This window comes from Felis catus, chromosome A1 (genome assembly GCF_018350175.1).
Source record: "Felis catus isolate Fca126 chromosome A1, F.catus_Fca126_mat1.0, whole genome shotgun sequence".
NCBI classification, from domain to species: domain Eukaryota; kingdom Metazoa; phylum Chordata; class Mammalia; order Carnivora; family Felidae; genus Felis; species Felis catus.
In genome coordinates, this window is record NC_058368.1 from 88151426 (window position 1) to 88168552 (window position 17127).

The 17127-nt window shown below is 61.3% G+C and overlaps 1 protein-coding gene across 1 annotated transcript in view; it reads right to left on the reverse strand.

The window, feature by feature from the left end:
* WNT3A (Wnt family member 3A) overlaps positions 1–11202 on the reverse strand; it is a 40960-nt gene extending 29758 nt beyond the window's left edge. Inside the window, exon 1 of the mRNA XM_023253742.2 lies at positions 10952–11202. Coding sequence (XP_023109510.1) covers positions 10952–11022 — 71 coding nt within the window. The 5' untranslated portion in view covers positions 11023–11202. The remainder of the gene's footprint in view (positions 1–10951) is intronic.
* Between the last annotated feature and the right edge of the window lie 5925 nt (positions 11203–17127).

A 17127-nucleotide genomic window follows, 5' to 3' on the forward strand; every position in this document is an offset into this window, starting at 1 on the left:
AGGAGAGGTCACACGCCCTTCCCCCTCTGCACCACCGGATGTCAGCAGGAACTGTTGAGGTGACACCCTCCCTAATGAGTGGAGGGACCCAGGGGGAGGGTTCCGGAGAAGCAAGTAGCCAGGCCTTGTGAGGACACAGCTGGAAATAACACAGGGCGGGACCTGAGTGGGGGTGGTGGGGTACTCTTTCAGGATCCTTCTTCAGCCTCTACGGCCCTCCCATACAGGAGTCCACCTCTGTCTCCCTCTGGGGGAGGCCTGGCTGGTCACCCACGAGGCTCCTTTCTGCCTCCGACCGAGATAGGACTGCTGTGGCTGGTCCTGGAGGCCACACTGGGCCAGGGAGGTGACCGTGGGAGCCAGGCTGATGATTTTCTATCCATGCACCTTGGAGCATCCAGGAGCCCAGGAGAGGTGCCTTGGGGGCCAGTTGGTGGGTGAGGCTGGGGACCAACTGTCCCAGTTTCCCCAGGACTGTAAGCTCAGCTGGTCACCCCCAGTGAGGTTGCCCTTGCCCCTGAACTCCATGAACCAGGATGCCTCACTGATGCAGGACCACACAGGCCGTGATTTCACACAGATGTGGACCTCTCGCTACTGATGAGCCGGCCCGCGTGCTCGCGGTCAAAATGAAAATGTGAGATGAACAGATGGGTGCGTGGAGGCAGTGGTCAGCAGCGGGACAGCCAGGCAGAATAGCTCGGGGCTGTGGGCACACAGATGTTCCCGCAACCATTCCAACCGTGGGCCGTTCTCCACAGGCAACACTTGGAAGGTCTGACGTCACGGTCTGGTGCGGGGCTTTCCGATGGGGGCTGGCTTCCTCCAGCTTGTCCTCTGTGGTCACAGCCTTGCTTCAGTGAGGAGGGGTGGGGAGGGTCTGCCAGGAGGAAACTCACTCACTCCATTTCTCTCTTCTTTACTTGGAGACTTGGGACGCGTGGAAAAGAAAGGCACCCCTTAGTTCAGACACACTCCGTCAGGCCTGTGGTGCTGGCCTCCTGACCAGATGCCAGAGCCAGGACTCATGCCGGGCGGAGGCTGGGAGGGGGACAGAGAGCCCAGAGTCTGCCCCCCACCACCAGGACCCCTCAGCTCCCAGGTCAGAGCCTGCCTTCCATCAGGCTTCCCTTATGCCCCCCAGGCCATGCCTTGGGGAGAGCAGAGCCGGGACTTCCCAGCTCACAGCTTCTGGCAGCAGCCTGGTTCCGGGGTGCTGAGTCAGCTCCTGCCCCCCCACCCCCCTTCCAGGGCAGGCCCCAGCTCGCCACATCCTGGAGCCAGGCATCAAGGCCAGGGTGCCAGCCCAGATGCCGCTCCAGCTGTTCCAGCCCTCTGCCCCACCCCCACCCCCTAGCCCTGTCTGGGTTCTTCTCACACCCACGCCGGACCCCATGCCCGATGCCCCTTGGACTGCTTCCAGAAAGTTTCCTCTGCCCCAGAGGTGGCCAGGGGAGAGTGGAGAGCTGGGAGCTGCCGGTCCCACACAGAAGGGGGCTGGCATTGTGGGTAAGAAGCGGTCAGGGGGGCTTGGCGGGACACCGGATTGTGGCTTGGCCTCGAAGGCAAAACCCAGTCATTAAAAAAAATCACATTAAAAATTTAGCTGGTGTTCACGAACCTTAGTGTGGTGATCATTTCATAATATATACATGTATCACATCATCATGTTGTACACCTTAACCTCACACAGTGTTGTCTGTCAGTTATGTCTCCATAAAGGTAGGGAGAACATCCACAGTGGATGTGCACTATCCCCCCATACTCCCGGATCCAAATTCTTCATATACAAGGAAGGTAGATGTCCTCCATCCATCAACACTTGGGAAACCGCAATCTCTAAGTCCCTCCTCCCACACCCTCCTGGGAGGAAGCGGGGCGCTTGGGGTGAGGTCAGGGGCAGAACAGGAGGGCAGGGAGAGGCTCCGAGCCATGCAGTGGCTGCCTCCAGGGGATGGTGATGTACTGGCCTGTCCGAGGGCCTTGCCAGGGGCTGGAGGCAGCACCGAGGGGTAGAGAGCACCACCATCCCCGTGCCCTTTGTTCCCCCAAGTTCTCTGAGCACAACAAAATGCAAGGGCACTGAATGCACTCTGAACTCCTGAGTCATATCCCGGAGGAAAGGACATCCTGGAAAGGTGGTGATGTCAGCCTGCGCTGGCTGATAGTAAGGCACCGGTGGTCACTCCACCCTGTGATGAGAGCGATGCGAGCATGAAGGGATGGGTAGGGGCAGGCTCTCGGTGGTGCTGTCAGTGCCCGGGTGGGTAGGGGTGGGACAGATGGATGAAGATCTCCATGGTGCTGTCAGTGCAGGGGTGAGTTCGGGTGGACTCTCCGTGGTTCTGTTGACCAAGCAGAGGAGCCAGAAACGGGACTGAGTCGCAGCACAGGGTAAGCGAGCGAGCCCACCCGGTGGTTGATCAATGCCTGGCTGTCATATCTGCTTTCTCCTGGTGACATTGGCTCCCAGGCCCATCACTGCTGCCCTTCGTCAGAGGCAAGTCTGGTTGCTGTTCACGGTGGGTGCAAATACCGATATCATTTCCCCGTCCTGGGGGTCCCACACCCCGAGCTTCTAGGAGGGGCTGCGTGGCTGTGCACCCTGGGAAGGAGGCACTCCCTCCAGGCCCAGATACTGAGGGGCCCCCAGAGGCCCCACACCACTGCCGTGCCATCGGGACCGTGACCATAGCCAGGATGCCAGGCCACACTTACAGACGTAAATCAGGATCACCTATGTCACACGTGCTTTCAAAGCACAGCCTCTGTCCAGGAGGAGAGGTCAGAGATGTTGGGGCATCCAGAGCAGCCGCTGGCTCTGTGCCAGGAGCCCACGTCCCTGGACCAGAGAGGCACCCCTGCCCCAGGAGCTAGAACGATCTGGCTGGCAGTCGCCAGCATGTGGGGACTGGGTCCCCCGAGCCCAAGGACCCACACGTGACAGTGGGCGAGGTCAGGAGCTCACTCTCCCCCAGACGAGCTAGCACTGTGAATGAGGCTCCAGAGACCACAGTGGGAGCCACAGATGAGCCACCCAGATGTGCCACCTGCTGAGTGCTGCTGTGTGCCGTTTGAAGCTGTGGAGTCTGGCCACTTATAAGCGGCAAAGGCGGCCTACTGTCTGCTACCTGTCCCCACAAGCTGCTCACACCCAGGGGACAGAACTTCCCCAAGCAGTCGAAGGGCCTCATCACCTGGGCACCTTGGCCTTTGTGAGTCTCTCCTGCCCCTTCCTATCCCCCCATAGGCCCCACTGGCACCATCATGTCACCTGTGTGGCCTTGCACTTGGCTGGCCCAGTGCGTGACTCCCTGTGACCCTCGCAACCTTGTGGATGGCACCCTGGGACCTCCTGGACCGGGAATCTCGGCCCAGATGAAGACACCTGTCTGGCATCCATGTGTTAATATGACTGGATGGTTCCTAAGGGCCCCTTTCTCCCCATACTCCGATGCCCTTAAAATGCATTGAACTCCAGGCTTGCTGAATAGCATTTAGGGACCAGAGTCTCAGGCAGTGTAGGCTGCCCCAATGAACACCATGGACCAGGGGGCTTACACAAAACACATGTATCCCTCACAGGTCTGAGGCTGGACCTCCAACATCCAGGTGCTAGCACATTCGGGGTCTGTGGGGACCCCCTTCCTGGGCTCCTTGAGATCCTCACGTGGTGGGGACAGAGAGAGCCCTGGGCTCTTGTTCTCCTTATGAGGACATGAAGCCCGTCACGGGTCCCCCTTCCTAACACTGTCACCTGGGCTCATGCATGAATCTGGGGGGTGGGTGTGAACATGGGTCTGTGACAAGTCAGATATATGTCGCAACACACAGCCAGCACTAAAGACCCTCAGCACCACTAGTCTCTGGGGCCCCACTCAGCCCCGTGTCCCCTGCAGGATGGTCACAGAAGGGTGACGTGACTGGCAGCCTGTGCCTGCCCCTAGCCAGCTGCGTTAGGACCCACTGTGCCTCAGTTTCCCCTGCTGACACGCAGGTATGCAGCTGTCTCTCCTGATGTCGGCACAGGGGCCACCCAGCTCCAGGTCCCAAGGAGGTGAACCCGGGGTCTCTTCCCCACACTGTGAGGGGGCCCAGGACCTAGCCTCACAACCCTCAGGCACCACGCTAAGCTGTCACTGGGTGTCGGGGCTTTGGGTTAAACCCTCATCTTGCCCTCGGCCTCACAGCTGTTACAGGTGTGTAAATGGCTCCAGACAGGGACGGGAGGGGTGGGGGTGCAGCCAGCCGTCCTTCACTTACACCTCTGTCCCTCTGTCTGGGTCACAGTGAGGCCCCGACCCTACTACTTCCTTCACCCTGCACCTGGTGCCGTGATTCAGCCTGTGAGGAATGAGAGCACTTCTCCACAGTGCAGGGAGCCGTCCCAGAAGGTGCCCACACCCGGCTGCCTGGCCGGTTGTCACGCCCGATACCCTGAAGGCCCCTCAAACCCAGAGTCCCCTGACCCTGAGACACGGTCCTCCTCCTCTGAGCCTCTCCCTGGAGTCCCAGCCCTGAGAGACTTTCTGCAGGGCCATCCACACAGCTGAGGGGCCAACGTCCAGGAGCAGGTGGCGGTGGCCCCACCTTGGACCTGGGACAGGGTCCCTGAGCTGCAGACCACATGTGGCGGACAGGCCGGCTCAGGCAGAGCAGACACGGCGTCCCCACAATCCTGGGAGATGTGTGAGGCACTCAAATGGAAGGTGGCCCACTAGGGAGTGTTCCAGAGTCTGGGGAACACATGGTTGCTTAACAGTTTAGCGATAGCTTGTTTCTCAGGAACCGGGGGATGTCACCTTCAACCCAGAGCGCACATGCGTGCGGCCTGGAAAGTGGCCCCTGGACTCCAGTCCCAGCCTGTGGCTGGGGCCACGTGAGCCGCGCCTGCCGCCCGCCAGCGTTAATGGTTTTCTCCCTCCCGGGAGGGCAGCGCTGTGGAAGTCTGGGCGCCTTGCCAGGCCATCCTGCTCAGGGTGGAGCGGAGGCGCTGGCTGTAACACGCAGGGGAGGGATGGGCTGATGGCCGTCACCCACGGGCTTATATCGCGATGGTGCAGCGGGGGTGGAGGGCACAGAAGCGGCTCTGGGCAGAGGAGCCCCACTCGCCCCACAGACGCAGGAGGCACCTGTGCACTGTCCCTGCAGGTCTTGTGGGGTGGCAGCCTCTTACGTGTCTGTGAACCTGGCTGGGTTTCTTCCTTCAGTAAATCTCAGCAGGCACAGGGTGCCTGTGGGCTGTGGGCTCCGCTCCATCCTCGCCTGTGGCCCTGTGTGCTCCGGGGTGAGCAGAGACTTTGTGAAGTTCCCAAGGACTGTGGGACCACATCTGCCTGAGGCTCCAGAAGGGGCTCTGAGCAGTGGGGTGGCATGTCCATCTGCACCTTCTTGAGGAAGCGCTCTGTGGCCCCCGCCCTGCTGGCCCCCTTCTCCAGGCCCCGCAGAAGCCGGCAACGTCTTCTCTTGTCCTTCGAGGACACAGAGCTGCACATGGGCCCCAGGGGAACAAGGAGGTCGGGGGCCTACACTCTCCCTGTGGGTCTCTGCCCAGGAGGGCTCTGGCTGGTCCCATGGCTCTCTGTCTTGGGGACAAGGTGTGAGGTCTCGCCAAGCCCTGAGGGCTCCCTAGAAGACGAAAGGGGTCTGTCCTGTCTGTATGGAGCCGTCTGGGAGCCACAGGGGCCACGGACTCCTCCAAGGGCATTCTCTCTGCACCCTCCATGCACTGGGGACCACTGGGAGACCCCTACTTGCCTCCATGCTCCTGCCCTCTTCTGCCTAGAAGACCCCTGTGGGAGTTTGTGCAACTTGGGCACTGGGAGGGCCCATGGGGGGTTGCTGCAGGACCCTGGTCCGTGCTGGGTCCCCTCCCTGCCTGCAGCACCCCCCCCAGCCCCGCCGGCTGAGCCGGGATTACTGACACATACTTTGAACAAGTCCTGGCAGGCGGGCAGAGACTCCTGTGCCCACGGCCATGCATTTGCCCGCTTCCCTGGGCGGCTGCAGCACGTTTTGTTGGGGAAGGAATGCAGAGGCACCAAAGCGTGAGACACCTCCAGGGTGTCACCTGGGGAGGCTGTGAGGGAGACCGAGGCAGCGCTGCCCAGCGTGCTGTGGGGATCCGGCCCCAGAGCTGGGAAGTCAGCCAGGAGGTGTCCCGGGAGGAGCCCAGCCAAGGGGCTTCTGTTTTTCACGGGAAAGATCCATCATTCACTCTGGAGGGGGGGGTGTCAGGTCTCCGGGGCCGGTGGGCTCTGCCTTCCTGGGCCTCCACTCCTGCTCCCCATGAAGTGCAGCTCACCACCTCCCAGCACCGTGTGGGCACGACCGTCACCTTCAGCAAGCCCATCTGGAGCCACTCCGCCTCTGGAGACTTCTGAGCCCTTCACCCGGGCTTGGGAGGAGCAGACGCAAACTCTCGCATGTAGACAGTGCTGGGTGGCTGACTGTGGAGGGACGCTGGTCCACAGGCAGGATCCCCCACCCAGGCCTGCCGGGCAACGTAGAAGGTGTTCCCTGACCTAACAACTTGGGTTTGGGTTTTTTCAAGTGTCCAACCCACTATTACAAAGTGCATAGAAATGCTGCATGAGAACAGTACATAATACAAAACCCAACAGGTCACAACAGCCAGGACATCCCCGAGCGTCCCCTGTCTTCCATTTCTGTTCTTATTTCTTCACAGACAACTGTCCCAGGACGGGCCCCGGGGGCCACTTGCAGCGTGACTGCTCCTTTCATTGAGGCTCCTGTCCTGGGCCACGCCCGCCGGCCCCTGGGGGCTGGAGATCTGTACCCGGGAGCTGGGAGGGAAGCACAGCTTTACAGCTTTTCTCTAACTAAGACCATTTCCTCCATCTCCTCCCCCATTGTATTGTCTGCCACAAAGGATTCAGGCAGGTTTATGCAAATAAAACAGAAAATCGTCTTCTAAAACAGCGAGCCCAGTGAGACACAGGGGACACCCTGGCTGGGAGAGACAGTCTTGAGTGTGTGGGCGGTCAAGTCGGGGGAGCCCCAGGTGGGGATGCAGATGTGGACCTGGTGGTTCTGACCATGCGTGTTTCACCTGTGGCCATTTCTCACGTGGCCCCTTGATATAAGGATGGCCACTGGTGGGCTCCCCGCACCCTGAGATCCTACACCAGAGGAGTGACACCATCTGGTGTCTGGATTCCTCTGATCTTATGACCTCACTACTGTCCTCACCAGCCTCAGGGCTAAAGAGAGAGGCAGAGAAAGAGGGAGAGAGACAGAGACAGGGAGAGACAGAGACAGGGAGAGATAGAGAGACACAGAGAGACAGAGACAAGAGACAGAGAGAGATAGAAACTAGGAGAGACAGAGACAGCGAGAGACAGAGAGATAGAGATAGGGAGAGATAGGGAGAGACAGAGACAGGGAGAGACAGAGAGACAGAGAGAGACAGAGACAGATACATAGCGGCAGGCAGACTGGAGAAGTGAGCGGCAGGGGTGCCCTGGGGAGGGGCGCAGGGGTGCAGAGTCATCAGAGGCAAGGCAGCTCCCGGAAGGCTTGTGTGTGGGCCCTGCTGTCTGAGCAGGTGAGCCCTCAGGTCCCAAGTCATCTGACACAGGCCATCCCTCACCCTGGTGGCTCACCCCTGGGGCCATAGTGGCGCCTCCAGAATGCTCCTGGCTGGCTACCCTCTCTGACCTCAAGTGCACCTGCACCCCACAAACACAGAGGAGACCCATGTGGGGGCCCGAGGGGCGGCACGGGACAGGGGCATGCAGAAGAAGCTCTGGGAGGTGGGCAGGCTTGTTGCTTAGTTGGCCTTCCAGGTGGCAAGCAAGGCATAGGGGCCAGATACTCGCTTTTAGCTGGGAGTCCCCTGCCAGGAAATCTGTGTGGGGGCAGTGGTTAGGGACAGTGAGACGACTCTGGTGGTGGGGGGAGAACCAGGGAGCACTGCAGTGGGAGCACGTCCCAGACCACAGATCTGACCCTGGTGGCTTCACAGGGGAATGTCCTGGGTCAGCCCGGGTGGCATCTGCTCCCAGCACAGAGGCTGTGGAACGCAGGGTCTGACTCAGATGGGTGAGGCTTTTTGTGCTGATGAAGACAAGGCAGCTAGCTGCTGGCCACTGGGGCTGTCACTGCAGGGCAGTGAGGGAGTGAGGTGGACGGCAGAGGGCAGGCTGGCCAGAACAGGCAGGACACTGTGGGAATGGGGCAGAACAGCCTGGTGGGGGCAGTGGGGGGCCTGGCCTCTGCTAGGGGCCCAGGTTAGGCCCAGGGGGCTTACAAGATGCCTGCAGCCCAGACTCAGGGACACAGGAGGAAGGGGCTCAGAGCACGGCACAGAGAGCTCTGGTGCCTACAGAGTACTGTTCTCCGTGTTCCGCGCATCCTGTGTTTGCTTAGTTCTAATTCCGTGACACTCCTGTCTGCTCAGAGGAGTGGTGCAGCCCTGTCACCTCTCTGGTTCCTTCCCTGGGAGCACCCCCCCCCCCAATCTGTCACAGGATCGCATAAGGAGCCCACAAGGCACGCTCTCAATGTTCAGGTCGTGGGACTGTGACCGGGTCTGGGCTCCGCAGGGACCTGCCCCTGGCACCGAGGGTGAGGGCCGGGTGAGGGGCGCTTCCGCCCCGCACTGGGGAGCGGTGGCTTTGGGATTCCCTGCAGGGCGGCGGCCAGCTCCTCCACCCTCCCACCAGGAGCCACACCAACTTCAAAAGCCTAATTACTCCCGATTTGGGCTGTTTCCTCAGCGTCCAGCAGGTGAGAAAGCCCCCGTTACTTTCACTTTTATATGCAAGGTGTGGGGAGAAGGGGGGTTGCCGTAGCTTCGCTGGGGGAGGGAGGGAGAAACGGAACAACCAATTAGGGGAGGCTGAGCGTGAAGGTGAGAAGTTATAAAGAGAGGGTCCCTCAGCCGCACTGGGGGGAGGGAGGGCTGGGGAGAGGAGGGGCCACGGGGGGAAGGTCCTCCAGGTAGGGCGTGCAGACAGGAAAGCTTTTCCCAGCTAGAAAACCCTGAGTCTCTCCCTGGGAGCCGTCCTTCCGGTCTACTTGGCCTGGGAGCCTGTGGGGGTACAGCTCCTTCCCCTGCGGCTGGCCGGGGCAAAGAGGATGCAGGAGGGTAAATCCGCTGTCCCCAGGGAACCCTGAGACTGTGTCCACCACAGACACTTCTCCTCAAGAAGCAGAATCCCCAAGCGTGAGAATCCCACCAGGAACAGAGTTGGGGTTCGGGGGCACCCTTCTCTCTGGGGCCAAGGGCTGCTCCAGAATCTTGCTGGGGTGGATTGCCGGGAGGAAGGGCCTCTCCCGCTGACCTGGGAAGCGCAGGGTGCCGAGCAAGTGCGGGTGCGCTCACATGGAACAAATGTGGTCAGGGTGGAAAGGGGGGCATACCTGTGTTTGGGGGGGGGGGTGGTAAGGCCAGGGAGCCTCAGGGCCAACAGGACAAAGATCCCGAGGTGTGGGGTGGCCAGGAGGCTGGTGACAGGGCCCTTCCTTTCGGGAGGAGCGCGGGGGCGAAGGGCGCTTCCTCCTGTGCCCAGGAATGCGGCGGCGGGTTCTAATTAGAAGCTTGCGCTGGAGCGGGCGGCCTCGGGGCTCTCTCGGACGTGCCCCCCAGCTCCCCGCGGCCGGCGAGGCGGGCGTCAGGGTCCCCGAGGCCGCAGCCCACGCTCCAAGGCCACAGGGCGCTGCAGGTGCGGCGCGCGCCGGTGAGGGACGCCCCGGGTCCCCGAAGAGCGGCCCAGCAGCCTCTTCCAGGTCCCTGGACTGGCCCGGGCCTCCCCTCCCACCCCGCCCCGCCCCGCCTGGCTGCGCCTGGACCCGCGTCCCCAGCCAGGCGCCCCTGCTCCTGAACCATCTCGAAGAGAAAAATTATTATCGGATTAGATGTACTTCGGCTCGCTTGGTTCCCCCCACCCCTTCCCCTCGGCGTAATTATTATAATTCCAGGCAAGCCGTCGGAGAAGGTTCCTGTGTGTGTGTGTGTGTGTGTGTGTGTGTGCGCGCGCGCGCGCGCGCGCGCCCGCCCGCCCGCCCGCAAGCATGGGTGTGGGGAACCTTCTCTGGAACCCCGGGTCTTCTGGTCTCATGCCCCCACTTGTGACCCTCAAATCTTGGGCTTCTCAGAGCACAACGCCGCATACTGCCTTCCCCCTTTCCCTACCGCCGGCGACCCTCCCTGTGGGGGCTCTGCGAAATCAGATCCCGAAGGGATGGTAACAGTGACCCCCCCCCCCCCCACACACACACCATATCTGTGCAGTAGACACTCGGGACCTTTCCTTTGGTTCGTCTACATTTCCATCGTCAGATTGAGGAAGGTCTAACTGAAATGTGCCTCCGACGGGAGGACCATGCAGAGAGAGCCCCAGCGGCCCCTCTTTCCTTCCCCGTTCAGACAGGGGCTCACGAAGAAACCCCTCGGGTCGCGACCCCCGCACCCCCCCCCCCCTCCCGAGCCTGAGAGGCCAAGGCTGGTGCTGGCCCCAGGGTCCTGGCCCGCCACTCCGGGCAGGTCCCGCTGTCTTTACTTAACTGCGCTGCTGCCCCAAGCTGTTGGATCTGGTCTCACCGACTTTGTTTGAAGGTGTGCGTGCGCGTAAGACCGGGTCTGTAAGGAACGTGTCCTTGTCCCCCGCGCTGCGCCCAGCTAGCCCGCCCAGCTGCTTCGGCTTCGCGCTGCCTGGCTGTTGGTGCCATCTGCGCAGACAGTGTTCCCGCCTCTCCCCAGCCACTGCGCCCTTTCCGACGCCGGGGGCCCCTCTAGGCCCGGGACACCACTGTCCCCGGAAGCTCCGACACCCGTGTCCCAGCCCTGGCCCGAACAGGTCAAAAGTGGCCGCCAAGGAAAACAACCCGCCAGTGCCCCGTGGAGCCGCAGGGGCAGGGCGCGGGCTCCGGGCCACCGCGGGGCCCTGCCCGAGGGGACGGCGGCGGCTTGGGGCCGCTCACTCACCACCAGATCGGGTAACTGCCCAGCGCCTGCTTCAGGCCGTAGAGGAATAAGAAGTATACGAGCAGGGCCATCGCCGGGCGGGAGAGCGCGGAGGGCCGGGAGTCCGCCCCGAGAGCACGGGCGCCGGGGCGGGCCGGGCCCTGGGAGCTGGCGGGCGGCGGTGCTGGGCCCTCCTGCGGCCGCGAGGTGCGCGGGGTGCGCGGGTGTGCGCCGGTGCGCGGGCTCCGAGGGCGGCGCTGCGCCAGGTGGGCCGGCGGCCGGGCGGCGGGCCGGGGCCCGGGGCGGCGCGGGCCGGCGGGGGCGGGGCAGCGCCGCGGGGGGCGCCCGCCGGGGCCCGGGCCAGGGCCGGGGCGGGGCGGGCAGGGGGCGGGCGGGCGGGGCCCTGGAGCTGGGGCGGCGGCGGCCCCTCCCGTGGCCGCGGGGCGCGCGAGGCGCGCGGGGCGCGCCAGCTCCCAGGGCCGCGCTGTGCCAGATGGGCCGCTGGTCGGGCGGCCGGCGGGGGCTCAGGATGGTGGTCCACAGGCGCCCCTCCCAGCCCCAGGGCTGTGCCTGCCCGGGACTCCAGGGCCGCTCTGCGGTGTGGAGCCCTGCGCGCCCTGCGCTCTCCGTGTGACGCACGGTCCGGCTCTCGCTCCTGCTCCTGCTCTGTAGTGCGCTCTGTCTCTGCTCTCCAAGTGGCGGGTCTGCTCTTCCTTTCTTCCATCTCCTCGCCAGGGGGGTCTCTTCGTCCGAGACCAGTCCCTGGAGCCGCTCCCCGCTGGTCCACTGGGAACGAGCTGACCGCGCAGCTCGGCTGCGGAGACCCGCGGTGATGAAGGCGGCCTGCCCTGGGGACAGTGGCTGGGTGGGCGGCCAGGGCACGGTCCCCTGTCAGCACTGGTACACGGGCTGTCTGGAGCGTAGGTGTTGATGCCTCCACTTTGTTCTCCGCACCCCACCAGGAAAGAAGACGTCCAGTCCCGGGCGCTTCCTAGCGAGGGCAGGCAGTGCAGCCGGGCATCTCTCGCCCTGGGACCTCCAACCTCTGGGGCGGCCCAGAGCTCCTAGTCTTCCCCAGAAGGGATTTCTGACGACCTAGGTAAGCTTTATGATTTAGCTGATGGGGAAAGGGCAGACCAGAGAGTAAAGAGACCTATCCGAAGTCTCCAGGAGCAGCTAGCCAGTACCCACCGGATAGTCCACTGCAAAGCCCTCCTTGCATATTCTGGGGTATGCCAGAAAGACACCAGGGAACTTTTATTTGGAAGGGGAAGACCTGGTTCCATGTCTCCCCAGCTTCCCCTGGGGAAGCTGGTAACAGGTGAGAGGGCCTGTGCCTTTCAAGCGCCCTGTGGGAGACCTGTAAGTCCCTATGATAGGAATTCATGTCACTGCTGTGGAGTTTAGGGGAGCAACCTGCGGGTAGAAATCCCAACTCCGGGCTCTTTGATGTCTCTTTTCTTGTGGGTCACCTGCTTCTCCCATGAGTCCTCTCCAGCCGTGCCTCACCACCTGGCCTGCAGTGTGGGGGCCCCATGGAGAGACCGTGGGGTGTGCATGTGGCCTTTTCTCTGGGCAGAGGTGCCTTAGCGTCCCTCCAGGTGCCCCAGTGAGAAACAGAGGCAGGCCACGCCCACTGCTTGCTGCCCCCACCCACCTTGGTTTCCACATCTGGGAAAAGAGTCAGCCCCAGGGGTGGGTCACCTGGGTGATGCGTCAGGAGTCTTTTCCCATGTATGGAGCGAGAGCCCTTCTCTTTCAAGGAAACTTTCCTGCACACTGCCTTTGGGATCCAGTTAAGTCTATGCATGCCCGGACCCTCTACCGCACCCCTCCCCTCACCTCCAGTCACCGCAAGCTCCCCACCTGCGGAGGCAAGGAAGAAGATTCTGGAATGAAGTAGGGTGGGTGGGAGGGGAGCTGGCTCACCCGCCTCTGGACTTCCCCTCTGTCTCAGTGAAAATCCCACCCAATTATCGCATTACCGGGGGCCTGGGCTGTGGGAGTGGGGTGGGGGCCCCGCCGAGGCAGCTCCTGCTCCCCCTCGCAGCTGTGGGGCCAGGGGATTAGAGTACTAATGGGGAGCCCCCAGAGGCTGCTGGCTCTGCACACACAGAGGGGATGGAGCTGGTGGACACAGTCTTCTCATCTGCCAGGCCCCTCTGGGCTCCCTTGGCCACTGGTTTCTCCCTCCTTTGCCTCTTCCCTCTGCTGTGCAGGTGAGTGCAGGGGAGAGTGAGCTGGGCAGCGCTTTCTGATGCAGGGGGAGAGAGTGGGGGAGTTCCTCCGAGGATGTGCATCTTGGCAAGCCTCTGGGCAGGCTGCAGCCTGGCTGAGCAGCTTGATGGTGGCCCTGGGCTGGGGGCTTCGAGAGCCCTTCCTTACCCACCTGTGGTCTTTGCATGCAGAGACCTTGGAGGGAAGGCTTGCCTGGCTTGGCCTCCTGGGTCTGGATGGCAGGGGGCCACCAGCCTTCCAGGGATCCTGGGAGACACCACAGAGGGGGAGTGGGCATCTTCCATGCTCCGGAGTCTGTTTCCTGAGACCACAGAAGCATGGGGGTGTGGTGGCGTTCTTTCCCACTCCCTGACTTTCAGCGGGAAATTCTGCATTGGCATGAGGGTAGAGTCCAGCCTGACAGGTCTTTGCTCTGTGCTGGGGGTTCTGTGGCGCCTGCCAGGGGCCCGCTGGCTCCAGGCCTCCAGGAGCCCTCTGTGGCTGAGGACGGTTTCCTGGCAGTGCCCCCTGCTGTCATGCAGAGGGAACTTCCTTGGCAGACCCCCGCCACAGGGCTGTCGAAGTATTCCCCACTCAGGGATGACCCAGTAGGAAGGATCCCATGGTGGGCTCCCAGAAGCCCCAGGGTAAGCCCCCAGGGGAAGAAGGCCCTGTCCCAGGAGGTCTGGGAGGCCAGCTGAGAGGGCAGTTTGCTTAGTGAGGTAGTGAGCTCCCTGTCAGTGGTGGTATTTGAACCCCCTGTGTCAGATGTCAGTCCTTCCTGTCCTCGGAGGGGAGGACCAGGCTGCAGACCTGCTTACTTGCTTCCTGGAGCCCTGGAGCCTGTGGTTGTGAGATCAGGAGGACCTGGGATCCTGCCCCATGCACGGGTCACCCAGGGACAGCTGCTTGTCAGGTGGAGACTTTCTGTCCCTCATCACCATTTACAGAACCCAGGCCAAGAGAACAACCTGATGGTGTGGCTTAGCAAGCGACTTGGTCCAGATAACAAACGTAGTCATCAGTAGGTCTTTGAAAAAAGTACGGTTTGTAAGTCATTCTCCCATGACTGCAGTTATGTGGGGAGGAGGCGAGGCCCCTCATGTCACCAGCACCTCCTCTTTATCACAGTAGCAGCCAGGAACCCAGCAGAGGCAGCACGTATCTCTCCCACAGATGAGGCTACTGCTGTGTGTCTGTGAGCATGGAAAACACCCCCCCCCCAACACCCTTGGGGATTTGCTGGCACACCCCTGGGTGCCTTGGCACACAGTTTGGGAACAGGGCTCTATTGACAGCAGCGGGGGCAGGGGGAGGGGGAGGGGAGGTCCGCTGTCACCACTGGCCCACAGTTTCCCTCTTATGTTGTGTTCTAAGAGCCTTTCCTCCCCAGCCCAGATCTGAGTCAAATGTTCACTCCCTCTTGGTTTCCAGAAGGTCCCTGTAAAGGTAAGCTGTCACATCAGATGACTTGTCTGAGACTGAGTACAGTGATGATGCCACATGCTCTGGGGCCCTGGTCCCCCACTGTCCTGGGAAGGGACCCCAAGGAGGCTCAGGGCGGTGTACTACCAACTTCCCCTATGCTCCAGAAGGACTCCAGGCAGGTCAGGGCTCTCTGTGGATTACATATGCCACAAAAGTAAGGCCCTCCAGATCTGAATGCCAGTGGTGGGACTCAGGGCCTCGAGGTGGGGAGAGAAGCCAGGATGGGGTGTAGAGGGGGTGGTGGGGCGTGTTCTTGCGGGGAGCACCCATGGTCCCTGGGGCTCGTCTCTGTGCCTGGGCTCCTGGGAGATGGGGCAGACCTTCTGAGAACCCACCCATCTGTCTCAAGTTACCTTCCACAGTGGGCACTCCACCCCAGCCGACACTGGAGCCCTGGGTCAGCCCCTTCTTGCACAGAGGAACCGGGCTCAGGGCAGTGACAGGGGACCCAGGGGTGTCTGGACCCCTCCTCCAGACACCTCCAATGCCTTTCTGCTGGGGGATCACCAGCCCGCACCTCTGGGGTGTTCCATGGAAGGCCGCCATCAGGCTCAGAGAATGTGTGTCCCCCACGGCCCAGACCTGTGCATTCTGGGGTGTGCAGCCCTAGCTCATGCGTCTTACTCCGTGGTCACCCCAGACTCCTGCCTCTGCTCCACTTAGGACATGGCCACCTAGCAGGCGTGGCTGACACTGTGCTTGCCAAAGCTTGCGTTATTCTTGAGTCCACTGTCCCCGGTCACTCTGACAGACAGAAGTGGCCTCATGATGTTGGAATTTGGAGGGCAGGGGTGGGGGGAAGGGTGGAATCCTGGAGTCATAGAAACGGGGCCCCAAGTTCTAGGCCCCCAAGTAGCCACGCTGTGAATTCTCCGTGAAGGAGTACATTTGCTCCTGATGTGCTGGCGTCTCCCAGCCACAAAGTCATGGGGCCCAGAGCAGCTGGAAATAGAGCCATTGAATCCTGGCATCATATGATTCCCAAAGCAGGGAGCCACAGCTGGAGAGTCTTAGACCCATAAAAAAACAGAATGTGGGGGTACAAATAAGCATGGCAGTGCTGTCATCACCACTGTGCGCGCTGTAAGTCAGCTGCCCTGGGGTCTGGACCTCTCTGAGGTCTCACTCACCTGCCAGATGCCGAATTTAGCCCAGCCTTCCTGTCCAGGGTGCTACCGGTTTGCACAGCCGCGCTTCTGGGCCGACAGCGCCACCATGTGGAAACGCTAAGCGAGGTAGTGTGGTCCGGAAACCAGGGGTCGCTTGCGGATCCCCCGCCTGCAGGCCTCTGGGCTCAGCTGCGGGTGGGGCAGGCCCAGCCCCTCCTCAGTCCTCAGCATTCCTGCCTCCCCCACCCCCCTCGAGTGCAGATCACTCTCCTCCTGGTAACCAGTGCCCACAGCCCTGGCTAGTCTGCATTGGGTGCAATGGGAAAACTGCTTGATTCCCAGACAACTTGAGATGTGGTGTCACTAACCCTCAGGGCATGAGTCACAGCTCAGGCCCCAGGGGTCAAGATTGAAGCTCTTGGGGTGGGCGTTCAGAGTGTCAGGGCCTCGTTAGTGGCACCCTTCCTGTGCTGCCCATGACCTGCCCACGGTCTGTGATTCCCTTGACACCAAGACCCTCACTCCTTCTGTGCACCCTCAGTGCCACCTCTGGTTCCATCAGCAAAAGCAGGGGGAAGCATGCACCCCTCCACGCCCCTCCCTGGTCTGAAGAGGCCGGATGTCACCTCCCCACACCTCTCTAGTGGGCACTGTGGGTCAGAAGGGGTGAGCAGGGCAGGGCAGGGTCTCCACTGGCCACTCCTTCCATTTTGCTGCATTGGTATGTGGTGCCGTGTATCCTGCAAAGCTCCATCCCTGCCTTCCTGCTCTGCAGCCCACCCACCCCCCCCACCCCCGCCTCCCCAGCTTCCCCATCAAGTAGCTTCTTTCCTGCTCTAGGGGACAGCGTTTCCACCAGTCCAGCTGGCCCAGGAGAGTCAACAAAGCCTGTGTTCCCATGTCCTGACCCCACAACCATCTCCTGTCTCTGAATCTTCCACCTGCCCTACAGCCCAGCTCCTTCCTCTTAGGCTACAGGCTAGATGCTACCTCAAGTGGAACTATGTTTTCGCATTTCCACTTCCATTCCTTGTGGCTACTATGTAGAAATAATACTGATTTTACTACATTGAACTTCCACCTTTCCTAAACTCACTTGCTAGTTCTAGTAGTTTCCCTCCCACCTCCATAGATTCTGTAGGGTTTTCTAGACAGACATGCTGTCATCTGTCAATAGAGACCCTTTTACATCTCACTTTCAACTCTGGATATAGTTCATTTCTTTTTCTTGCCTTATTACATTGGCTAGAAATGCCATAACAGTGCTGAATTAAAGTGGTGAGGGTCAATACCTAGTTTTGTTCTTGATTTTGGGGCACAAGCGTGCAGTGTTTCATTTAAGTATGATGTCAATGGTAGTTTATATATATATATGTATAGATG